This window comes from Heterocephalus glaber, unplaced genomic scaffold (assembly GCF_053883595.1).
Source record: "Heterocephalus glaber isolate CG9 unplaced genomic scaffold, H.glaber_assembly_v1.0 deba00001719, whole genome shotgun sequence".
Classification (NCBI taxonomy): domain Eukaryota; kingdom Metazoa; phylum Chordata; class Mammalia; order Rodentia; family Bathyergidae; genus Heterocephalus; species Heterocephalus glaber.
In genome coordinates this window covers 6,461,269-6,488,272 of record NW_028258432.1, presented here as the reverse complement: position 1 = coordinate 6,488,272, position 27,004 = coordinate 6,461,269, and the positions used below count along the sequence as shown (strand labels likewise).

Sequence of the window (27,004 nt, the reverse complement as noted above, 5' to 3'; positions counted from 1 at the left end):
GGATGTGGTCCGGGAACATGCTCTTCTACGTGTCCCTGAGAAATCATAACTATGTCTAGGATTGTCTTTCTCCCAACAGCCTGAAATTTCCCTATACTACATAGGGATTCTGCTGAAAGAGAAATGTTAATTATTAATACAACTTTAAATCCTATAATTTCTAAAGAAGGACATGGTTTCATTTTCTTCTTCACTGCTCAAGAACTGAAAACAGACACATTTCCTGATGAGATAGTTTTCAAGAATCTTAAACACGGTACTCACTAATATCAACATAGGGTGAGCTGCAATCTGTCCACTTGGAGGGCCAGCTCCTTGCTGCCCGCTTGTCTCTCCTCCCAGATGACAAATCAGTCAGGGCATTGACCACACCTTCCATGAAGAGTCATCTATGCGATACTCCTCCACTTCTCCTTCTCCTGGGCCACCCTACATGTTCCTCTGTTCCTCACTGTTTAGAGAGCAACTCCCCCCCCCACACACACACACAACTGTCCCTCACACATATGAGCAAACACTCCTGAACGATTCTATTCTGGTCTGGTAACTGCAGTCCATCACTCTCCACCTTCCTACTCTATTTTAAATTTTAAAAATTGCTGAAGACTTTCAGGCTGTAAAATAATGCCACTTACACCATATACCAAGAGGAGCAAAATGATAATAAATCTAAATAAAATTAACACAAGACTTATACCATCAACATATTAAGTACTTAAGTATGTCAAGAAATGTCTTGGAAGCATCTGTCTACGGAGATGAATGGATTAAAAAAAGTGGTATTTATATATAATGGAATACTACTCTGCCATAAAGGAGGATAAACTTGAGTCAGTTGTAGGAAAATGATTGCACCTTGAAACCATAATGCTAAGTGAAATAAATCAAAAACACAAACTTAAATATCTCATGATTTCTCTTATATGAGAAACCAAACATATAAATAAATTAAAGATAAAAACAAAAGACAGATAATAGGAAATAGGAAGACAGATCTTTTGCCAGTGGTAGGAGAACCAAGAGACGGAGGGAGAGAGGGGGAGGGAAGGCTAAGCAGATGAAAAAAAGAATTGAGATGTGTTATGCACATGTATCAACTCCCCATGAGGGAATACACATTATATACCACAAACAAGTACTAATGCTAATAAAAAATAAAAATTAAAAAAAATCTCCTTTCAAATTGGTACTTCAGTATCCATCCACATGCTTATGACCGTTCAGTTCCTAAACATGTTTCAATAAGATGGACACTTAGCCCTGAAATTCAGCACTGTGTTCATGAATGTAACATGCTTACATGTTGGGAACATGTACACAGTTTTCAGACCAACAATCAATTTCCACATCATCTAAACTTGTAACCTAAAATAAGAAACACGTAAATTAGCTAGTATCAATACTGCGAGTCATTAGGTCACAGCAGTCATAATTGAATAGAAAAGATTTAGCATATTCAATTCTAACTGTACATAAGCATCACACCACTGACTCCTACCTTGCACAATGACAAGAAACCTTCTTCCTTCCCACCCTATATCCATTCTTACCCACTGTGTGTATTTTAAAGGTAAATTGTAAGATTGATAAGGACAAGCTCAGAGGAAAAGCAAAAGAGGAGCTGTGATTCTTAAAATAATCTTCCCAGAACAACTCTAATTTTTCTAGCTCCGCATTTACAAACAAAAATCATTGGAAAAAATTTTAAGTAATTGGGTACATTTTATGATAGAACTCTTTCAAAAATTACAAATTAAATAATTCATAAATGAAAACACAATAAACAACCAACCCGAGGTAACACCAAGTAAAAATCAGGTCCACAAATGAGCACAGTATCTAGTTTTGATCTCTGACTGGACCAAAGAGTTTTATCAGATAAATCAGATTTTTGTGTTATTGACCAAACTCTCCAAATAATTTCCTACTCACAAAATGAACCTGTCAATTCTCAAAGGAGAGAACTGAAATACAGAACACGCATCACCCCTCGTGGATTCAGAAGAATAGCAAATCCCACAATTTAAATAAATTCAGTTATAAAAATAACCACGAGAATCAAAAGCTAATAGCTGACTCCTGTAAATGTGATGTGAATATTAAAGAAAAGATTTAAATTGAATCCATTACACCATGATACAAATCATATATGGTAAGGAAATGAAGCTTTTATACTTTTTCAGTTTGGTGCTACAGTCTTTGCCCTTTCATACAAATGCAGCAGGATTTTTCCCTCTTTGAATCTCTTTGTGGAGATTTATCAATTGAATTCTGCCAACTACTAAACTCTAATTAAACCTTACAGTAAGCTATTTATATGTCTGCAATAATTTCCTTTTCAAGGTACACCAAACTTCAGTTTTATTCTGCAAAATCATTTCCAATTACCTATTTAATCTCCATGTTATTGCTTAAATTACACCTGCACCACCCTCTAGCCCAGATCCTGGCTGAAAATTTTGGCAGCAGCTGCCATGCATGTCAAAGGGCTGTTATTATGTTCAATGGGAGTCACATGGACTTGGTCCACCCCAACAATTTGTATCCTATGACCTAATTCAACCTATACGATTTTGCAAAAAGAAAATGTTAAGGGACAAAGGGTGACCCCTGGTACTCATAAATGATTCAGAATCAAAGCATTCTAGAAGTACTAGCAGCCCTTTAGATCATCAAATAGGACACTATTAGAGACATGGAAAGTCTGACAAGGTAAGCTGCCACAAATATTGCTCTTAAAATTCAGACTCCTTTAAATGGTCACTAACGTATGGAAATAAAGAATTCATGTTCAACCACCTAGAAACCACTTCATCCATAAAGGAAAACAATGGGCAGGTCAGCGAAAAGGTATGTAAAGCATACTGGGTCCAACACTCCTGAAAAGGAAATCATGCTTCAAGCATTAACAGCATAATTCTTCATTCAGCCCCCAGCGGACTTGTAAAATATCAGAGTGAAGCTACCTGCTGCACACTTTTTCCCTGAGCAGCCAGGAAGTAGAGTCATTAAGTTAAATTAAAAGATGATGCAAGCACATGGCAGAGAATCTTGACAATTTTCTTCCTATTACCTTAAGGATTGGGCCTTGTGTATTAGCAGGGATATGGACCAATGCAAACCTGCACTCACTCCTGGCAAAAGTGAGAATGATGAAGCCACTTTGGATAGAAATTGGGCAATACCTAGTAGCACTGAAGATGTAATGCAGTGAGGGGCTCAAGTATTGCTTCGAGGTTTACCTCTGAGCATCATCTCCTACGTGTACACAAGGAGTAACACTTGTGAAAATATAAAAAAATGAAAGACAACCAAAATGTCTACTACCAAGGTAAAATGCCAAACAATTATCTTAAGCTGATCTACCTGTTCAAATAAAAGCCAAAAATATGAATAAAAAAATACAAACTGGCTACGGGTAGTGACAAACATCAGTAATCACAGGTCCTTACGAGCCAAAGGCAGGAGGATCGTAAGATAGTTCTAGACCAGCGCAGGGAAATTAAGGAGACTCCATATCAAAATAAGAAAGCTGAGGATGTAGCTCAGTGCTTCCAGGTTCAATCCCCAGAGTGCAGAAAACAACAACAACAACAACAACAACAACAACAACAAAGCAAAGATAAAATATGATCACATTAACATGAAGACAAAATATCCAAAACAACTTTATCAGTAGCTTACAGATACATACACAACCCAGCTAAAGGTATAAAACACAACATGCTAAAGGTATAAAACAGGATAGTGGATTTCTCCAAGACAATGGGACAGTGGAAAACAAAGGGGGCTTCACTTATCCCCAAGGTTTTCTGCTTTTCATGGAATATTTAGCAATCTGCCTTAAATCCTATGACTCGTGCGCTGCTTCTCTTGTATCTTTCAGGTAGACAATCGTAGCATCATGTTATTTATTACAGATGATGCTTTTCTATTTTACTCTTCCCAGCTTTTATCTGTTGCTTCCTTCTCTGGGCATGCTGGAGCTCGCGCCATCAGTACAATGTTAAAAGGAACGGCACAGGGGTGTGTCTGCTTCATACTTACTTTCTCTAACTCATACTTTCTAAAAAGGTATTTCTATCACTCCACCATGAAAAATGATGAGTGATACAGGTTTTGGTAGATGTACATTATCAGTTTAATATAATCCACATCTACTGAGTGAAATTACAGCATTTGTTGAAGGTGGTGGTTGATGATAAATAAGTGCTAACGTATTTTCTGTGCCTAATGAAGACTGCATGATTTTTCCTTTTATCTGTTAATGAAGTTAAATATATTGACAGGGTTTTCTGAAGAAAAAATAATGTATGCTTTCTCACATTATTGGATTTGGTTTGTCAGTGTTTCATTCAAGAATTTCCCCTATAAATTTACTTTGTCATATTGTGTCTGCTGCTTTCTGTCTGAGGGTTACATTAGTATCAAACTACATTGAAAAGTGGTTGACTTTTCCCTATTTTCTGGAAAACACTGAAAAATTGGAATATCTGCTCATTTAGTGCTTGAAAAACTAAACTACAGACATCACAGGGTTTCTGGTGTTCTTTTTGTAGGAAAACGTATAAGTAATGACACAACTTCTTCAAAGACTATAGATTTACTCCTATTTTCTATTTCTTCAAACCCAATTCTGAAAGTTACAAATTTTTCAAAAATAATTTCCCATTTCATCTAAGCTTTATACAGTATCTGCTTAAAGATGTTCATTGTTCTCCTATTGTTCTAATCACTGCTCTATCTTCTCATTCCTAAAACAGTTTATTTTTACCGTCTTTCCCCTTGCCCAGCTTGCTTATGGTTTATTGCTTTAGTCTTTGTAAAGACTCTGCTTTTGGTTCTGTTGATTTTTTTCCTTGTTCATTTACTAACATCTTAAAGTGTATGTATAACTCATTATTTTAAGAATTTAAAATAATATAATTAGTGAGGCTAAAACCCTTTTCAGTATTCATAATCTGTGAAATTTTCTTGAGGTATTAGGAATTAAATCTAAGACTTTTGCACTAAGCCATATCCCTAAACCTTTAAAAAAAATTTGCATTTGATACAACGGTTTGATACATTACTAAGTTGCTCAGGCTAGGCTTAAATTCATGATCCTCTTGTCTCAGCTTCCCAGAGTACTGGGCTTACAGATGTGCACCACCACACCCAGGCAATATCCCAGGAATTCTGATGTGAAGTATTTTTTAATCATTATGTTCTAAATATTTTCCAGAATTATTTGTAGTATTTTAAAAATTTACTATGTGAGTTGTGATGATTTAAACTATATATTTAGCATCATATACTTTCCCTTTGGGGCAATGTTGGAAAAGGAACTTAAATGTATAATGAAGATTTAATGGCCACCACTCCATGTAGAATAGTTGGGAATATGCTATCATTTATTCCTATGTCTAAATCCTGGCAAGTGCCTTACCTACTGACATCACTCAATGTATCTGTTGATTGAATATAAACATCATTTCTTTCTGATGAAAACTTAAAAATCATCTCTTCTAGCTATTTTGAATTATATGATACAATGTTGCTGACTACCGTCAACCTTATAAAAAACAACAGAAATTATTTCTCCTACCTGGTTTCGATTTATAACTGTTAACCAACCTCTCACCAGTCCCTCCCCTCCCCAGCCCCTAGTAACCATTATACTGTTGTCTACTTCTATGAGCTCAGCTTTTCAAAGGTTCCATAGATGAGTGAAATTACAGCATTTATATTTTCAATATTTATACTGCTTGTATAAAATTTTGGTAAGCTCTTTCATTTGTCAGTAATAAACTATAGATAGGTTGGTTGAACTTACCTGGAAGGCAAGAAGAAGATGAATGTGTGTGTGTGTGTGTGTGTGTGTGTGTGTATATACACATATACATAAATAATCTTTATGTAAGAAGATATATTTCTCTTGACCTGGGAGTCTTCTAGGAACGCACAGAAGAAAACAAAATAAGGCATTTTCCTACATGTGAAGGGTCAGAAACAACTTTAATGCCTCAAAATAAAGGATTAAATAAATCACAAAAATATATAATAGAATCTATGTAGGCCTCTAAAATGGGACTGTAACTACGTATTTGGAGGTTCTATTCTATCTAGAGATAGAATGCAAGTCAAGAGAAAAAAAACTAGGTTAACAAGAACATCGAACTGCATATAATTCTATTTTTTAAAAAAATTACTTCATACATATATATATACATACATATATACTGTATACATGTACACACAATTATATTAGTGAATGAGGATTTAAAAGTGTGTAACTATAGGCTTGTCCAGAAAAAAAATTCTCAGTCCTCGACATATTTTTCATTTAAGTTCTCTGGGTAGTGAGATTCAAACAATTTTTTTAGTTTTCTTTTTTCTCATCTATAATTTTTTTTAAACATTCCATGGATTTGGTCATTTTTATAAGGGATAAGTGACATTTGAATCTATTAAGCGGCAAAAAGTCTAAATTAGGGCCGGGGATTTAGCTCAGTGGTTTCGCTGCCTGCTGCGCAAGCGCAAGGACCCGAGTTCGATCCCCCCAGTACCAAAAAATAAAAAAATCTAAATTATCCTCAGAACAAAGCTTGATGGCTACCATCCCATTAATCCAGTGAACTACACCATCCTGGAGAGCATTCCACATAAAGCATGTCTAGGTCTACTGAAGTGACCAATGGAGGAACAACAGTGCTTGGAAATTTGACCATAGAATAAACTTCACTGATGAGGAAACTTCGCAGACGGAGGCCTCTGGTGTAATAAGTCACTCTTACGGTTCCCTGGGGCTCCATGGCCACAGCAAAGCATTTTGTTATTTCAGCCTAAAAACCACCATCATTGTGGACATTAACCATTTTTTATGATATACCCTTATGATACACCATGTAACTACTGATTTTCTTCACTTATGAAAGCAACAGTGATAAGTCAAAGGTTGACACCCTCCCTGCCAGTTATGAACGGCCATCTTTCTCTATGATTTGAGAACTTTCAAAGACACCAGTAGTCCCTGAGGGGCACAAAGACCTCTGAGTTCAGCACCCCTCCCCACCAAGGCTGGGTTCCACAAAGATTATCTGTTATAAATAACCCCTTGGATAGGAAGGATTTATTAGGTAGCTACAGTAGGAGAACAAAAGTTACTGCCCACCTGTCTTAGTCACTTTCTTCTCTCTGAGATACAATACCCAGCACACATAAAGGTGGACAGGTTTCTTTTGTCTCACAGTTTTAGTAATTTTAGTTTTAGTACATGTTCAGCAGGCTTAACCATAGAAATGGCACAGTAGAAGGGCCTGGGCAGAGGAAAACTGCTCAGGTCATGGTGGCAGGAAACAGAAAAAGAAGTGAGGAGCTGGGAGGGAGATATGTCCTTCCAGGTCACATCGCAGTGTCCTGTTCTTCCACCTGATCTTACTTCCTAATATCAAGTCGGCAATGTTGCCCTCATGATTCAATCACCTTCCTGTGAGTGCATGAGGCCTTTGGGGGACACTCTACATCTAAAACATAACACCACCTGTGTTTTGTGGAATGTGTAAGTAAAATCATGTTACATTATAAAGAGTTGCATACATTCAGTTTAAACTGGAATTGATTCAGCTAATTATTTCAAGCTCATTAGCAATATCTCACTTTCAACTAGACAGAAATAGTAATAACATAATATTCACTTTATTGGTTAAATTATTTTAAAAATTATGGCTCACAGTGCATTATAGAAAAAGTTACCTATTAACTTGCTCATAAGGATACAGAAACTGATTAACACATTAACTTATGACTTAAGAAAACGTTCATCAAAACTTGCTGAAAACTTTGTTTTCTCCATTCTTCACCCTTGCATCCAGGTTAGTCATTTATCTCTACAATGTCCCACACACAGCTCTTGACATGGTCACCAACAACTGCCACATGGCTAAACCCAATAATTACTTCTCACTGCACCCCTAGCAACATTTAATACAGCTATGCCTTCATTTCTTCTTAAAAGACTTTGTTCTCGTTGGTTTTCTAAAGGCCAACCTCTTGTCTCTGGACTTTCTTCACTGAACCCCCAGAGCTGAATTCTAAAGACTTCTGCCAATTCTAGTCACTTGTGGGATCTCAGTCTCCTAGATTTTAAAATGCCACATTGACTATTCCCAAGTATTTCTCTCCATCCCAGACCCAACCATTCAACTGCTCTGGGGATATCTAAGAATAATCTCAACCCTAAAATGCTCAAAACAGATTTCCAATTTCCCCACCATAGCTGCTCTGCCTATGGTCTTCCTTACCTCAGAAACGGTAACTTGGTCCTTCTAACTGCTCAGATCCAAACTCTTAAGAGTCTCATCCTTCTTCTATCCCACACTCAATCTATCAGCAACTCCTATCAGCTTCACTGTCAAAATAGCCTGTACCCAGAATCTTACCAGCACTCGCCTTCATACCAATACTACCTGACCCTGCCTTCCGCCATCTTGGGCAGAGCTGTTTCGTGGGCTCCCTCGTGCTGCCCCCGCCTCCTTGCAGTGTATACTTGCTCCAGCAGCCAGATACCCACTTAAGGCACATCAGGTCGTGTCATTCTTCTCAGATTCCATCAGTGATGCCCTACTGAATATTTTCATTTTTTATTAGTACATGATGTCCTCATTCCTTGTAGGGAACTGGCACATGTGTATGGCATACCTTAATTCCTTTTTTTCACCCCCTTGCCCTCCCCTCCTACCCCTACCCTCCATCTCTTGATCTCCTTCTTTTGAGAAAGACCTACTTCCCTTCTTCCTATTATCTAGCTTTATAGTTCATCAAGTATAAGGATTTATACTTTTTATTACTACAAATTTGCAATACATAATGATCACATTCATCATGAGGAATTTGCACATGTACACAATGCATCTTAATTCTTTTTTGTCCTGTTCCCCTCCCTTCCTTCCAAACCATCTTCCCCTTTCCATTTGCAAAAGCCCTATTTTCATTTTTTCCTTCAATTCTTTTTTGTTTAAATCCTTTTCCCTTCCTTCACTCCCCCATCTCTTGTTCTACTTCCCATTTGAAAAAGTTCTTCTTATTTCCTAATATCTATCCTCTATTTTGCTCCTTTAGGTTTCTCATACAAGAGGAACAATGTGATATTTTAATTTGTGTGTCAGATACATATAATGAAATAGTATACTGCCACAAAGAAGGATAAAGATTTATACTTTATACATTTAGTTTCTTATATAAGAGACCTTGCAACATTTAAGTTTATATATCTGATTTATTTCACTTAACAATATGGTTTCAAAGTGCATTAATTTTCCTACAAGTGATTCATTTATCTTTCCTTATGGCAGAGTAGTACTCCATCATGTGTAAATATCACATTTTCTTTATCCATTCGTCTGCTGATAGGCATATAGTCTGCTTCCCGGATTCAGCTATTATGAGCTGTGCTGCTGAAAGCATGGCTATATATCACTGTAATATGATGCCTTTAACTGTTTCAGGAAGATACTAGAAGAGGAATTGCTGGGTCAAATGGAATTTCTAGTTTCACTTTTTGGAGAAAAGATTTCCAAAGTGGTCATACTAGTCTACATTCCCACCAACAGCGTGGACTTATCAGGTTATTTCTCAGCTTCTCCCCGTGACTTTCCCCCTAACCTATGATTCTCCAGCCCCAGGTTGTTCAAAGAAGTAAGAAATATCAGTCTTGGGCCTTTACACTTACTGAGCCATCTGCCTGAAGCTGGGTTTCTTCAGATACAGAGTAATGATATTATTTACCATGCAAACCAGAGCACTTAGGGAAGTCATTAAAGATGCTCTTATAATTATTCCAGGACAGTAGGTGTAAACTGAGCCTGTCCCATGCAAAGAGGAGAATGAACCTCCCATCCACACCCCTGAGCTCCTTTCCTGCAGGATGCACAAATATCAAGATCTGAGAGGACTTTCTCAGTCATTCCACAGAATATAACCTCTACACTTCCTGCTGTCCAAGCCCTTCACCATGATTCTTATTCCTCAATAACACTCATTGCTAACGTATAAGAAAAAATGGTTAGCAGTGTCTCCATCCTTTAAATTTAAGTAGCTTCAAAACATGTGTTTTTGTTACTTTAGAGGCTACTTAGTATACTACTTACAATATGAGCCCTATATTTTCTGCACTAAATATCACATGACAATACAAGCATTTCTAAACATTTCTATTCAAAGTGTTCTCTCCAACCCCCAAATTAAAGTCCTCATCAAATCACATGTTAAAGTATCTCTTCATCCTGAAGCAGCAAATACCAATATGCCTGTGCCTCAGTACATTTTTATGTATTTATATATTTTAAACATATTTTAGGTAACTTATCAGGGAGCCACTTGTCATTAGAGAAAGATTAAACTGGAAAACAGGGCTTTTGGAAAATAAAAATTTAAAGACTAGTAACTATGACTTGCAAAGAGAATTTGTTATGGGCCAAAGACTTTTCTAAGGACAGAGAGTAGGCTTTGAGCCATAAAAGACATCCAGAAGTCTTCCTCCCAGCCATTTCTGCTATCCTTTGTCACCTTAAAACCTGGCAGTTGTTAAAGTTCTTTGCCATGCGAAGAACAGGAACAAAACAGTAAACTTCTATGTTGTCCCTAAGTCACTTCACATGCCATTACAAAGTACTGTGGAGAATCAACTGTTTGGCAAAGGCCTCGCTTGTTGACTTTTGTCAAAGAGGTCCTGTAGTGTTCTGTGTCCCCCAGATTCCCATTCCTCATCTATCTATAAGCCAGTGATTCTCTGGATCCATTCTCATCTTTTTCCATGTTTTTTTTTTTTTTGGTACCGGGGATCAAACTTAGGATCTTGCGGTTGCAAGGCAGGCACCAGAACCACTGAGCTAAATCCCCAGCCCCCTTTTCCAAGTTTTTATCTGTTTCAGAGGGACTAGAAACTTAAAGCCACATTGCTCAGACTTTCGTATTGCACCATGATTCTAGATGGATTCTATAATAAGACGTGTTTGCTTAAGACTGGAAAGACAGAAAGGAGATAATGCTGCTTAAAATGTTCTTTAATGGGTGAATGGTTAAACAAATTGTAGTATATCCACACAGTAAAAGATTTAATAATAAAAAGGAATACACTCCTGATACATCAGGCAACATGGATGAATGTAAAAATATGCTGAATGAAAGAAGCCAGACAATAGCAGAATCTATTGTTTGGCTCTCTTCATATGAAATTCTAAGATAAGTTCAATAAATCCATGGTGTTAGAGAAAGTAGGTCAGTAGTCACCAGTGGAGGAACGTTTTGGAATGATGGAAATGTTCAACATCTTGAACGGGCTGGTGGTTACACAGGTATATACATTTGTCAAAACCCATCAAAACTACATTTTAAATGGTTATACTTTATTGCATGTATGCAAACCATACCTCAACAAAGTTGATTTAAAATCATTACCTATGGCCAACTTGTAAGAGATGGCTACTAGGGCCAGGTCTTTGGCAAATCAAGCAGTTGCTGAACTATACCAATAGCACAGGAAGAATAAAAACGATGGATATGTTGGTCATTTCTTACAAACGGGAGCACAATCAAAGCTCAAGACAAAGTCAGAAGAGCAGAGAGTGCCTGTGCCAGGCTCAGAGAACTGCTTCTCCTGCAGCAGCACCACTCAAGAAGCTCAAAAAATTATTTCTCCAGCTTGCTAAATTCAACAAGAGACTCAGCAGGTCACTGCTGTTAGGGCTGATGTAAGAGTAGGGCCCTACAAAACAGAATGAGGACATCTGTACTGATGTGAAAAAACCTAGATACCTTGATCTTCAGACTCCATTGACTCATCTTTGCCCAGCACATGCAGATCTTGCTTGCACTGAGCTGTGTTTGGAGGGCTTATACTGATTGACCCTAGTTTTAGATCAGATTCTATATTATCAGCAGAATAAACAGAGATCTTCTCCACGCAGTATTTCATACTACATAACAAGAAACACAGAATTTGCAGGTTCTGCTTCTCAAGGTCGAGGGACCTAAGCTAGGGGAGCACTCACTGTCCTCAACATATTGTTTCCAGAGTAGCTCAAACAGTTGCCATTTCCAGCCAGAAAAACAGAAGAATCACGGAACTCAGGCCAGGGATTTTCCTCTCAATGGTACTGCAGAAGTTTCATGCCTCACTTCTCACATTCCATAATTGAAAATTTAAACTCATGGCCGTGTCCAGCAATTGGGATATGGATATTGGATACTGGATTATGAAGCCTCTTTCATCAATGCCTTTAATTTTACATGATTCCATTTTCATTCCTAAGCAGCCTTTGTATCACTGATAAACATACTTATTTCCTAAAACATTTGTGTTAAGAAAGTAATGCTTGATGAAGAGCAAATATATCTTTGACAATATATCCTTTTTTGATGGTTGGTTAAAAATAGCAGATTGGATATATTCTATAAGTTAACAGGTGTTAAAATCAGCTGCACTTTTATCTAAAAATATACCAAATCCCCTATATTTCATAATTAGTTCAATTATTTATTTCTTAGAAATTCCTAGCAATATTTTCGTAGGTCTTCCATCCATACTCAATTTAATTGTTGTTATATTGTATTCTCTGTATCATCACAGCTGGCAAAACAAATGTCCCCTAGATAGGTTGATGCTTTTTGTCTTTTACTAATAAATATCAAAAGACATTTATCATTCAATAACTAATAGTATATTTTGTGAAATTTTGGAATGTAACTGATTTCTTTTTAAACAAATTGCTAGTAAAGTTGTTGCTTTTTGTTCATATATTCAGAATTTCAGCTTTAAAAGTCTCACTAATTCTTAAAATTTTATATTGTAACAGCTAACATTTTAAGATATCATATGCCATATATTTAGGGCAAGAGCTTAGCTATGAATTTTTTAAAATTTGTCCAAACTGATCATTATTTTAACTCATCAAGTAACTGAAGAACGGCCTGAACCAGCCAAGTACCAACAATGACACATCACTGTAGCTCTTGCTTACACTACTGCTGTTACCTACCCTCAATTCAATTTTCTTTTTCTTTCTCTCATCTTTTTAAACCAGTATCTGTGCAAGTTCCATTTAAGCAGTACATGCAAATGACAATATCTCACAATGGGCTAAAAACAAACAAAAGAGCTGAAGCGCCAGAGACAAGCCTTCTTATTTGGACCTGCACACCTTCCTGCTCCTACGCATTCTCCCCAGAGCCATTTCTGGTCAGTATGCCAGAAACAAGGGTCAAAGGTGCCAGGAGGAATTCAATAAAGCTAATCTCTCAGAGCTTTTTTCTCAACCTAAAAAAAGAAAAGAAAAGCAAAGAAAACCACAGCAGTGTTTTGCTAGCATCCTAACATATCATCTAGTACCCCCAGCGTGAACACCATCCTCTGCCTTATTTCAAAGACAACTGATGTCATCTATATTACATAACTTAAATGTCATCTTGTTGGCAACAGAAAAACTCTGAACAGAGATGATTTCTAATTGTTTTTACCACCTATGTCCTACCTGGACATACTTCCTGATCAAGCGAAGGCAATACACGCCAGCTCAATCTTCCTGAGATAAGCTTCTTATTTTCTCACACTTATATGAAAGACTGTGTTAGTTCATCTTTCATCCCTGTGACAAAATACCTGACATAAACAACCCAAAGGAGGAAAGGTTTATTCTGGTTCCGTTTCAGAAGCTTCAGTTTATGGTCAGCTGGCCCCATTACTTTGAGCCTAAAGCAGAATAACTTGGGCCCAGGAGTATAAGGAGGAGAATGTAGCTTACTTCCTGACAACCAGAAAGCAAAGAAAGTATGGAAGGGCAACAGAGAAAGGAGCTTGGCACAAGACACAGTCCGTAAGTACCTATGCCCTTTGAGTAAGCACCACCTTCCAAATTCTGAATCTATGGATCAATCCACTGATGAGGTCAGCTCTCGGGATCCAACTACCTTCCCAAAAGTCCCACCTCTGAATACTGCTGCACTGGAGGCCAAACCTCCAGAAGAAATGCAAAGAGGCTGGCCCCAAAATTTCCCATTCTCAGGCCATTTCCTTTGTCTCTGTCCTGTTTACTTCCTCATCAGAGGCCTAAGATCTTAATACTCAACTTGCAAGCTTCACTAAGCATCTGCTATTTATCTAACTTAATGTCTTAGGACTTTGCCTCGTTCCACATTTAGCAAATAAAATTTTCATGGAAAAAGGATGCCTTTAACACAGCTAAAAAATAGCAGGGGGGTGGGGATTCTCCTCAGTGGACACTGAAATTTTTGATACCGTTTGAGCAATGAACAAAAAATACATAGAAAGTTCATCTTTGCTCAACAGAATATATTAATGTCATTATACTAAAAGATGAAGTTCAAAACTGGTTAAGGAAGAATCATTCTGAACAAGTTGTCCTTTAAGAAAGTCAGGCACACACCCACAAAGTTTTCTAGTGTGGCATCACACACCACTTAGGTCAGGTAAACCAGAAGACTAAAACTGTTCGAGTCTGATGGAGCTCTGCAGAGTGACAGTCCATCTCTTGGATTCCAGAGACACCTTATATGAAGGGAAAATACATGTCCATCTCTGAGTTATCTCCGTAATCTAAAGTTTTAGGCTCCTTGACACTGGGCAATAATCAGGAAACAAAGGAGCCTCAGGTCCAAATACTCTGGGTAGGCACCCCCCCCCCCCCAGCTACTGGGACTCTCTCTCCATCAGCACTCTACTCTGCTTTCCACCAATAGGCTGCTTTGGCATACTCAGTTTCTGTACCCTAGTACCCTCAGCTTGCACTTGGCCCATCATGGCTACTGTAGCCACTCACTCATTAGCGTTACTTTTAAACAATTTCTTTTTGATAGTGGGAAACTTACCCTTAAGTTTCTTCATTCATTCATTCATTTACTGAGTTCCAAATATGTGAAAACACTGTCTTGAAGGTGGAGATCCCCAGTTTAAACAAAAATCAGATTTTAATGTATAGACTTTACATCCTAAGAGACTAAAGGGAGACAGACAAAATATAAAGTATTTCATAATAGCAAATAAATAACCTGATTGAAAAAATTGTACAAAGAATTGAAAAAATATTTCTCCAAAGATGATTATACAAATGGCCAACAAGCATATAAAGAGATGTTTAATACCATTAATTATTAGGAAAATTCAAATCAAAATCATGAAATAATTTTCTTAAATTGTTAACAACAAAAAGTGTTGGCGAATGTGGAGAAATTGGAACCTCATCGGCACTGTGGGAATGTAAAATGCTCCAAGCACTGTGGAAAACAGTATGGCTAAAAATAATTGAAACCTAAAAATTATCATATGATCCAACAACTCACCTTCTGGGTATATACCCAAAGAAACTGAAAACAAGCTCTTGAAGAGATATTTATTTCCTCGTGTTTGGAGCAGCATTATTCATAATAGCTAAATAATCAGAGATGATGACAAGATGGCTAAGGTGGTATTGATCACAGTGAATATATACATACGTGATATTTCCAATGACGAATAGTTCTACAGAGAAGAAGAAAAATAAGTGCAAGAGGGAGTGCTGGGAAACTAGAACCCTAGGACACAGGTGAGGCTTCCTTGGTACTGCAGAGCAGGTGAACAGTAGAGTACAGAAGATGAGATACAACCTGGGAATCATAGGAACCCTGCCTGTTCTACTTCCTATTTTTGCTTCCTGGCCATGAGATAAGCTGTTTTGCTCTGTCACACATTCCTGCTATGATGTGCTGCCTCTCCACAGGCCCAAAGCAACGGAGCCAACCAATTATTACCAATTATGGACTGGAACCCCTAAAGCCGAGCCAAACTAAACGTTTTCTCTTTACAAGTTGATTATCACAGGTATTTTTTTTTTTACAGTGGTAGAAAGTTGACGTCCAGGCAATGACATGAACAAAGATACGAGCTACACTGAGATAAATCCTAAAGCACCTAAACCAAAAGTACTGTTACGGTTGAAATCTAAAATTTCCCCTAAAATTTTCACATTTGGAGGCAGGACCTGGCCAAAAAGGGTGGGTCACGGGGGTTAAGACTTGAAACGGTATATCCTCATCCTCAAGTGCTCCTTCCTCGCTGTGCTTCCTGGCTATGATGTTGTGCAGCCTTCCTCCACCATGCCATGCTGTTAAGCCAGTTCTTCCTTGGAGCTAGCTGGCCATGGACTGAATTCACCAAAATTGTAAGCCAATATAAACCTCTCCTTCTTTAAGTTGTGGGTGTTGTATACTTTGTCCCAATAATGGGAAAGTGACTAATCCAGAATGAGGCCATTATTACGGCTATACCTGTGCTTGCTTCAGCAGCACATATACTATTACGGCTATACCTGACCATGTGGTTCAGAAGCCTTCAGAAATGGTTTATGGAAAGAATTTGGAAAGGTTTGGAAAGGAGATTTGGGCTAGAGAAACTTTAGAATGCTGTAAGAACAGCTTCATGTGTGATATTGATGAGAGCTCAAAATGCTAATAGGAATTCAGATAGTAAAGACCAGTCTCAGTACTGGGAACAAGTACAAATTGCACTGGCAGTTGGATGAAAGGCCATTTGTGTTATGCTCTGGCAGAAAATTTTACCCATGTTCTGAGACTCTGTGGAAGACTAAGATTAACACACACACAATGGAGCCGTAATTCATATGTCTCATTGCCAGTTGTCTCTGATTTAATTCACATGTCTCACTGCTGGTTTGAATTCAATCATCTGATGTTATATGGCTAATCTGTGTATGCTCTTTTGTTAATATAATATGATAAAATAAAAACAGTCATTCTTATTTCATGGCTAGGTTATCAAGCTCTGTGGGGGATGGCCTTGCTGATTATGCCCAAAGCAGGCTGTAAGCAGTGCAGGCTATAAAGAGTTAACCCTGCAACTGGCTTCTTTATAGAAGTGAGTCTGGCCAAAGCCTACATGCTGAGGTCAGAGTGACTCAAATTCTCTTCCCAAAATTAAAACCTTCTTTACTAAAAAGACAACCTATATTTTTTCTGTTCTGTTCCTAATTCAAGAATGCTTTGTCTCTTCCTTTATAAGTATTGCCTGAATCAGAAATGTATCTGTAGAAATTCCACATAGTCCCTCCATGTAGCCATTTTACCTCAATCCAATTGTGATGTCACCAATAAGCATCAACAGCTCTGGATGTTTAGGGCTTTTGTTTATTCAACTTTGCTTGCACAAGCTTTGGTCATCCTGGCTCCCCATTTCTCTGTCTCTTTAATTTTGTCTTTGAGTTTTTCTTTTAATTTTACACCATAGCACTGCGCAGGAGATGGGAACTTGCTGCAGGGGGCTCTGATAAAGCTCAGTGGTAAATTTCTCTTTTATTCCTTTGTTGTTCCTTGATGGTTCTCATTTTCATTTGGGACTTTCATTTGTAAGTAAAATATAATTTTTATATGCATATATGTATAATAGTAAGCATATGTATAATATAGCTTATTAATTTTTCAATTTTAAGAGTATTTCGGTTTTGTAAAATTTTTCCCACGCAAGTATCAAACACAGAAAAGGGATGACTCGTCAGATAAATCTGCAATTATATCTCATGAAAGGAAAAATTCACAACCAATGTATTAGTCTTCAGATGATGATGCATTAGAGGTAGACAAATGTAATTTTGTGAATAATACATTCATTGAACATAGTGCGGATTTGGAAATGAATGTAGAAGATCAAAAGGAAGTATGTTAGCCAATAATAGAAAGAAATGTGATAAAACGTGAGCACAAGGAACTTCAAAACACAGAACTACTAGTAAATATTAATTGCAGTGATACTTTTGTATTGTATAAATTATTTATATCAAATAATATACTCAAAATTACAGATGAAGAAACAGATATGCCATTCAATGAAGCTTTAAGAAAATATCAGCAATGCTAGGAATCTGTTACAATTAATGAGATGAAAAATTTTAGAGCTGTATTATTAATTATAGAGATAGTACCATTACCAGATATTAGATTGCATTAGTCTGAAAATAATATGCTTGCCAATAGACATATAAAGAACACCATGCAATGTGATTGATTTTTAGCTATTTTGAACTGTTCACATTACTGTGACAATATCACATGCAGAACCAACAGTCCCTTGAATAAATTTAGAAAAATCATGGAAGAAATTATTAGTATTTTCAAAAATGCACTAAAACCTGAAAAAGATTCAGTGATAGATGAAAATATGATTCAATAGTGAGGAGACCTGCATCTTTGCCAATACATAAAAGGACACAAATACAGCATAAAATTTTATAAATTATATTTGCCTAATAGTCTACATGTCTATGTAAACATGATTTACATGTCTATGATTCACATGTTTATGATTTACATGTCTGTGCTGGAAAAAGTGAAAATCCTTGGATGCATGGGCATGCTTATGATATTATTTTGAAATTACTGAATAGCTTATCATTTGAACACTGTACATTATTTGCATATATCTATTATTCAAACATACCCCTAGCATAAGAAATTCTACAAAAAGAAATGTACTTTTGTGGCACAGAAAGCCAAATTGAAAATTTTTATCAGTACAAGTAAAGACAAAGCAAAAATATGGTGAAATCATAAGCTTTGAAAATTATGCTGGTATAAATGGACTGATAAAAGAACCATTTGTATGTTACCAACTTATAAAAATTATACATGTACAATGATTGAAGGAAAACTTGGAAACATAAAACCTGATCTTTTCTTTGATTACAATAATGCAAAGAAAGGTGTTAATTTAGCAGACCAGATGTCATCATATTACATTTCCTTAAGGAAAATATTAAAATGGTATAAAAAATTGTAATACAGCAAATTTGGGGTACAGCAGCTGTACATATGTATTATATATACCAGCAATGGGGTATTTGTATGATTTTCATGTTAAAATTTAGGGAATTAATTACTGATGAACTATTAACCCATAAAGAAATGCCACAGGCACAAATTACTTGAAAAACCATTCACTTTATAGAAACTTATTTAGAATTGGCAAGAAACACACATAAGCAATCATGTTATCAAAAATTACCAGAAAAAATGGTTGCTGCTGTGCCCACAAAAAAGGCCAAACACATATGACATTCTTAGCACACAGCACAAATCAGCCACTTATATGTATAAAATGTTTTAAAGAAATACAAGAATATAATAAATGTCTTTTAATTTAATGAAATAAATTTGTTGATTATTGTAATAATTTTAATTGGTATGAATAGTATTAATTAGTATTTATATTTGGGTAGTAATTATTCAAATGCAAGAAACTAACTAGATTCAGTCTATTTATACACTTTTTATTAATTTTATTAGTAAAAAGACCAATAAAAGTGATTAGATCCATTTGTACCACTAGTGGTACAAGCTACCTGATGGGACAGTTATGCATGTAGCCCCAGTGGTTCAAGCCAGTGGAAACATGTTAAAGGCAGCAGATTAATTAATCTAGTGGAGAAAATTTCAAGATATCCCAATATAGAGGCTGTGACATAGGTACTTTTGACTGTTTTTAGCCAGATACACAATAAAAATTAGGAGCAAATAGCAGAGCTAAATGATTTGAAAAGTTTTCAGTTTCACCAGAAAAGAACTTCCTATAGAGGAGGCAAAAGAAAGCATGATTCCTATAAAGATTAGCCTTAAAAAGAAGCCAAGTACTTTTAAGGGAACAAAAAGATGCCTTGAGGGCATCTCAGAAATCAACGAGACTCCACCTACCACAGGCCTAGGAAGAAGAGAGTCCCTGGGATGCACAGGGAAGTGTATCCCCAAGTTAAGCCATTTAGGAACTCAGAGGCCACAGCAGTCATGGTCCAAGGGGGCCTGGCTACTGCTTAAACTGATCTTAGTGCCATCCATGTTGTGCTGGTTTGATCTTGCAGAATATAAGGGCTATAGAGTCACAGAGGCTTTCACCTAGAGGCCACCTGAGAGGCCAAGTGAAAATGTGTGACAGTGTCACAGCCCCTGCCGAAGCCCATGAGAAGGCAGTGTGTGAAGGTGTGAGAGTGAAGCCAAAGGTGTACTAGAGACCCAGGAAGTTGGGAATGCCAAGAACGTGGAACATCTGCTGCAGGAAGCCACAGGCAATGAGTGGAGCCAGTCTAAATCAAGACCATCTGGGCTGCAAAGGGGCAACACTGCCCAAACCCTTTGGGCCTTACATCTCACCACAGCCTGCCCTGTATGCAGCTATAGGATTTAATGTTTGCCCTACTGGGTTTTGGTCTTACTTTGGTCTGATCACTTTCTGTCCCCCTATTCTTCCCTTTTGGAATGAGAATGTTAACCCTGTGCTATTGTTTATTGGAAATATTTGAACTTTCTTTTTGATTTGTACAAAAGGTCACAGCTAAGAGTTTCCTTTGAGTCTCAGAGGATCCTTTGGATTGGACTTTTCAGCAATGCTGAATCTGTTAAGATTGGAAACTCATAGAGATGGGCTAAATATATTCTGTATAATGGGATAGAATTGAGTCTTTTGGGGGCTAGGAGCATATTGTTATGGTTTAGATCTAAAACGGCCTCCAAAGACTGGAGGTAGGACCTAGTCATAAGGGGCAAGTCACTGGAAGCATGACTTGTGAGGGTATATTTTCATCCCTGGCTCCTTCCTTGGCTCTCTTCCTCCTGGCAACCATGTAGTAAAAAATTTTACTTCACCATACCCTTTCACTGTGCCATTTCTTTGGAGTCTTGAATCCACTGAAACTGTCAGCCAAAATAAACCTCCCCTCCACTAAGATGCAAGTGTCAGGTATTTTTTACTAGGGACAAGAAAGTGACTAATATAGGCAGCATCTTAGCAGTGGCACCTTAGGAGATATACAAAGTCAAGAGCTCTCTCCTTGACTTCTGCCCTTGGGGTTGTGAAGGGATAGAGAACATCTTGGTTTTCATAGCTGGACTCATGGCCTCCCAATTTGTACAAATAGAAACCTCTGTATCGAATCTTCCTCCTTTAAAAGTGTAACCACTCCTGTCATCTATTCCTAGCATTTGTACAAAATGTCCTGTCTAGATGGGAGGCTCTGGGTACTGCCAGGAACTTGTTAAAAGTCTTGACAAATGGAGTCTTATACTTCTCTCATACTATCATATCCAACAATTTCACAGGTCACTGGCTACCCTTGAGTCAGCTTCTGCTCCTGGTCTCATCATTGGTTCTAGGCCACAATGGCGGGGTGGGGTGGGGGGTGTAATCTGTCTCTAAAATACATGGAAACCATGTTGTCCAAGTCTCCCTTCTTGAGCTGGTGGTATCTGGGTGTTGGGGAATTAAGAGAATATGTACTTAATTCAACTCCTAACACTTGAGTGTTGTCATTATTTTGAGCTTTGTTCCAGAATGAAATTTCTGTCTCCTTAGTAATGTAAAATTGGGGATTACCATCTTCACTTAATGCAAATTATAATAAGTCTCATTATTTTGTGTAAATTGCTTTGTATTTTACGATGAAAGCTAAACCAGATTAATACTATCACATTTAAAATACACAATTGTAGGTGAGTAAAATATTGTCATGAGGCAGTAGTCCAAGCTTAGTATTTTGACTTTTAAGGATAAAGTTTTATAATAGCCATTCATAACATGAATATAAACATACTGGTTTTATAATAAGCTTGTAGCCGACAAAAATCTTCTGATTAACAATCATAGTACAATCAAAGGGTTTAATACAGCTATTTAAGACACAGTTTTTGATAAACTACTTACATCCAAAGAATCTTCCTTTAGGAGGATAAGGGCCATATTTTGTGACACCAATCGACAGGAATATCCTAAAGTGGAGAAGGTACAACTTGTGAGTTTATCATTCCACCTATGAGTCTCTATGCCATCAATGGCTAATGGAATTCAACCTTTCTTCTTCTGTCTACCTTATTACCATTTTAAGCCCACTGATTCACCCAGGGTAATAGGACAAGGGTGCAGGAAACATAAGTCTAAACTGACTTTGAGTTTTTCAGACAGTGTGAACAGAACTGGTTGAGAAGGGCTTTATAACTAAAGGCTAAAATAAATACTTGTCAAATTTCAGTGGCTCTTTCTTTATCCTTGTTCTCCTTCTATAACATTAAAATAAGCTTTGGATTATCTAAAATAACAGCAAACACTTTAGGAAGACGACCAGAATCCAACAATGCTCTCCTAACACAGCATAAATGTGCTTACTAGAATAGCAAGAACCCTTGTTTGCTTTTTTGAAAGCAGGTATTTCACACGAGTTTTGGAGGAGTATTATTGTATTGTGGAACTCACTTTTCTTGCCAAAACTTCAAAGTAATCCCTATTGCAAGAATTAAATCTGAGGGGTTTTTTTTAATAAAAAGGTTTGTTTTGAACAGAAGTATTCCCAATTAATATCAACAATTTCCAACTCACTTTTAAATAAAATTATTTCTATAAGCTAAGACAGATATTTTCTTCTTTCCCTCTCAGGAAGGGGACAGGTTTTCAAAGAAGTGCTTTCCTACTTGGTGACCACTCAGACATCAAGACAAGAGTACCCTGGCTCCTGTCCCTCGAGTCTACCCACTCAGAGAAGGAGGCAGCTCCTGTGACTGTGAAGACCTACAGTGGCTGCCGGGGCTCCAGTGTTCAGAATCGTCCCATATCACCTCATTGTCCCACTGAGGACTGGCCTGGACAGGGCCTTTCATCCCCTCTCCATTTCTCTCACTGAGAAAAGGTGAAAAAAGAGAACTCAACCAGCTATCTTGCCTTTCCTCACAATAGCCCACCTTGCATCATCCAAGGTATACTTTTATCTTGCCTTTTCCTCTTTTACTCAGCTCAAGCTCTCTCTGCAGTGCCAATTTCTCCCTCACTCTTCACTTTTCCTTTTGCAAATAAACTTTGCTACTATTTTTCACTCGTTTTGTCCAATTCTTTGTTCAAGATGAGAAGAACCTGGAAACCAGCTCCAAAAGGAGACATAAGCACCACAAAACCTGCTAACGTTTATTTGATGAGTCGCTTTTAGAAAGAGACCACCAGGAAACATTTTGCCACAGCTAGCCAGGAGTAAAGCTCAGGAACTGGAGACCAAAGTCAAGGTAAGGCCCATATTGGGCACAATTTTTGTTTCTCTTGGTGAGGCTTCTTTTCTTCACTCCTTCTTGCCCTCACTCTTTCCCCCAAGCCAGGAATCCAGGGACTCCTCTCAAGGTACCAGGGATGGGTTTCCTGGCCCAGCCATGGGGATAGGGGAAGGGAATGTAGACTGTTGTTTTTCCTTCTAGCTACTTGCACTAAATTAACCTGTTCTCCATTTACCCCACTTTTCAAAGTTGCTTTTCTTGGTTTGTGTTGCATTTATTTGTTATCCTTGCGGGGGGGGGGGGGGGGGATTAACCTGGTCTCTGCTTACTCCAGTTTTGTAAATGGCTTTTCTTCTTCTAAGTTTGTGTTTTGGTATGATGCTAGGATTAGGGATGCCCCACCCTGGGTGCTTCTTTCTCAGTTTATGTGATGCTGGGATTAAGGGTAAAACAGTAGGATTAAGGGAGACTCATCTTGTGTGTGGGTGGCACCAATAAACAGGCTTAGAGCCTGCATAGATTCACACATCTAGATGTGGGCTTACATCAACTGCCACCATCTTTTTCTCTTTCTTTCTTTCTTTCTTTCTTTCTTTCTTTCTTTCTTTCTTTCTCTCTCTCTCTCTCCTTTCTTCTTTCTTTCCTTCCTTCTTTCTTTCTTTTTCTTTCTTTTTCTTCTTTCTTTTCTTTCTTTCTCTCCCCCTCCCTTTCTTTCTTCTTCCTTCCTCCCCCCTCTCTTTCTTTCTTTCTTCTAAATGGCCTTATGAGCCAAGTCCCTGATTTTGGAGAACAAGTAGGAGGAAGCTCTTTTTTTTATTTATTTACTTTAACTGCCACTGCCATGTGTCTTTTCCACATGGAAAAGAAAAAGTCTGTATGTTTTAAAAGGAAACACCCAAGGCTTTGGCTGAAGGAGGGCAACAGCGGGGAAGGCCTGTTCAAGCCAGCTTTAGCTGACCCACTTTCTCCATGTCCTAAATCCCATCTGAAGCTACAGCATCCTGGCTGGATTTCTTCCATGTTCAAGTGCAGGCAATTTAAAACCTTATGCCTGATAACCTGAGCAGAATGGACAACGTTTAAAATTTAATTGAAAAAACTGTGAGTACACAAAAACAGAGCCATCCCCTTTCTTAGCCTTTTTACTATCAGAGTAAATACAAGAAACAATTTTCCCAATTGGCTCCATTCTGCTTAAGTAGAATCGTCAAAGGACTCAAAATGCAAGTTGGACCATCACTGGCTAAGGGAACTTGGCGTGGGGAAGTTATGCCCTTACATCATGGGAGTTAAAGGACTAGGTAAGGGCAACAAGTTGACTTTGCCCCCTTTTCCCTAATGAGTTAATGGGTACAAATATGGAGACAAAAGCAATCAGGGGGTTTCTTCTGTGCTTAATGATGCTGGCATCACCTGGACAGAGACATCTGTCTAGTCTGTGTTAGGGTCTCACAAGGGATGCTTTGTGGAACCCTGGGGTCTCCTCTTTCTTCATGGGATGCCATCTGAAGGAGCCAAGACCTAGTTGACTCCTTCTCTCTATAGGCTCCAAGCCAAGCCAATGGGAAATCTCTTGAACCTCATTACCACATGGATTTCACCACCTTTGCCATTAGGCCATATTCTTGATGAGTGGGAAAGGTTTGATCTTGACAATCTAAAACAGGAACAACTTATCTACTATTGCAACATGGTTTGGTTCAGTACAAATTGGGTGGTGGTTAGAGATGGGTATGTGATGGTACTTAATTGTTTTATACTATGAGACTATTCTCCATTTATAGCGTTTCTGCTTAAAACATACAAGGTGGAATGAAATGCCTTATGTTCAGGTTTTTGTGACTATCAAAGGGAATGCTCAGATACGGTGTTTAGAGTGGCCCCCAAGGAGAAGAAAGATATACTGGAAGACGTGGTCCTAAGACCTCCCACTTGTGTCTCAGGGGGATGTGGGTCTCTCTGAGCTGTTTGATGGGACTGGGAGGTCTTCTCAACCTTCTTTTTATAGTCCTCAGGTCAATAAATCAAGTCCATCCCCTCCAAGTGACTCAGGAACTCCATTAGAGCCTAGTGCCTCAGGGGAACTCAGCATTCCTCAGCCCCCTTATCATGCTTCTCAGACAGCTTTAAGCAATGCAGGTTGAACCTGAAGTGGTGCTTCTTACTATGGTGGTGCCTCAGTTCATGGACTTGGTTCTTTCCATGGTTCTGGTCCCAAAGTTTGTTCCATGATTCTGGCTGCAACTGAACTGCAAGCACACATATTCTATGCTTGTGGTTCATTTGAAGCTGGAGTCATGGAGTGAGTTCTGCAACCAGATTTGTGGAGGGGCTTGAATTTGTGAACCCAGGTGCCACTGGACTCAACTTCACAACTTATTCTGCCCCTAAGAGAAATCTGTTTTTCAGTTGCCAATGTCCTGTACTGCAAAGGATGACTAAGGCAACTGTCAGAGGACTCTAGTAAGTTTGAAGCTGGATTTCAAACTTTGATCCTTGCTTTTGATTTATCATAACTAGATGGCCATTTCATCTTGACCACTTGCTATATCCCAGATGAAAGACAAAGAATCCTACAAGAGGGTAGGAACTATGCAGATGAGCAATATGCTTTGAAAAGGGAAAGAAACTACCTTAGAACAGCTTTTTCTCCCTTCAACAGAACCAAACTGGGTCTATAAGGCTGGTCATGAAATAGAAATGATGTCCAATATGCTGGCTGCTCTTACCACGGGAATAAAGAGGTACATTAAAGTCTGTTCATTATGATACAGTGAGTGGGATCATACAGGGTGCAAAGGAAATCCAGCCGTCTCCCATAACGGATTAGTAGAAGTCTTTTATAAATATACTACTATATATCCATCTTCCAGAGAGAGTAAGCACTAGTGGGACAATATTTCATCTGTCAATCAGCCCCAGATATGTGGTATAAGTTTAAAAAACTTCATATGGGGACACAGACACCTATGGTCCAGTTTCTGGACATGGCCTTTTCTGTGTTCAACAATCAGGACCCAGAGGAGGAACAAAAGAGAAGGGCTAGGATTATGGCTGTTGTAATTAGTGATGGTTTAAATCTACCCAGGTGGTCCAAGGAAAAACTCAGGGATGGCTGGAGAAAGAGGTCCTGTTTCAAGTGCAAGAGGATTGGAAACTGGGCATGAGATTGTACCAACCCTCTGCCTGGGCCCTGCTCCATATGTGAGGCAGGTAAATGTGCCTGACTTGTGGTCTGACTGTCCCTACTCCCAAAGAGAGGATAGATCACCCAGAACCCTTATTTCCTGCTCTGATGACTGAAGAAGCCCAGAAGAACCTGTAATGCCTGCATCCACAGACATCACCATCTCCTCCGAGGAACCCTGGATCATCTTAGACTTCATGGGTGAACCAATTCAATTACTTCATTCTATTTTGACTTACTTCTATAGAAAACACTCCTTTGGATCTATAGCCATAATTGGGGTTGAGGGGACCCCTAATCAGAGATTCTTTGCAGCTCTACTAACAGAAGAAGCTGCAAAGTTAATTTTGGGACAGAAACTAGAAGTCATAACTTCCCATCAGGTCAGAGCTATTCTGCAGACAAAGTTACTTGTGGTTAACAGGGAAACAGCTCACTAAGTATTGATCCATGCTCTTCAATACCCCTGAGGTTGTTATAAAAACCCACACTATTATTAACCCTGATTCTTTGATGCCTACAGCCCCAGAAGTGAACCATTTCTGTTAGCCACTCTTTGTGAACAAGTTATCTCCCAGACCTATGCAAGAGGGCAGGACATCAGTGACCTGCCCCTTCAAAATCCTGAGGAGGTGTGGTTCACTGGTGGAAGTAGCCTTGTCAATCATCTATAAAGCACAGGCAGAAAATTGTACAACTATTAAAAGCACTGGCTCCTTCTTCCCGGGCAGGTTTCGGTCATTCACTGTAAAGGGTACAAAA

At 38.2% G+C, this 27,004-nt stretch overlaps 1 protein-coding gene and 1 long non-coding RNA gene across 13 annotated transcripts in view; one reads left to right on the top strand and one right to left on the bottom strand.

The window, feature by feature from the left end:
• Window positions 1–27,004, bottom strand: part of Atp8a2 (ATPase phospholipid transporting 8A2) — a 641,036-nt gene that overhangs the window by 380,169 nt on the left and 233,863 nt on the right. For all 12 annotated transcript variants that reach the window (XR_015446599.1, XR_015446600.1, XR_015446601.1 and 9 more), the window contains one exon: window positions 21,728–21,792. Coding sequence is in view for 9 of the 12 variants with exons in the window: in XM_087199399.1 (XP_087055525.1) it covers window positions 21,728–21,792 (65 nt within the window). In the remaining 3 variants the exon portion in view is untranslated. The remainder of the gene's footprint in view (window positions 1–21,727; window positions 21,793–27,004) is intronic.
• LOC110343910 (uncharacterized) lies at window positions 17,167–26,928 on the top strand. Its single transcript, XR_002386169.2, has 4 exons — window positions 17,167–17,324; window positions 22,454–22,770; window positions 22,914–23,070; window positions 26,144–26,928. It is a non-coding gene; the product is annotated as an uncharacterized LOC110343910 (long non-coding RNA).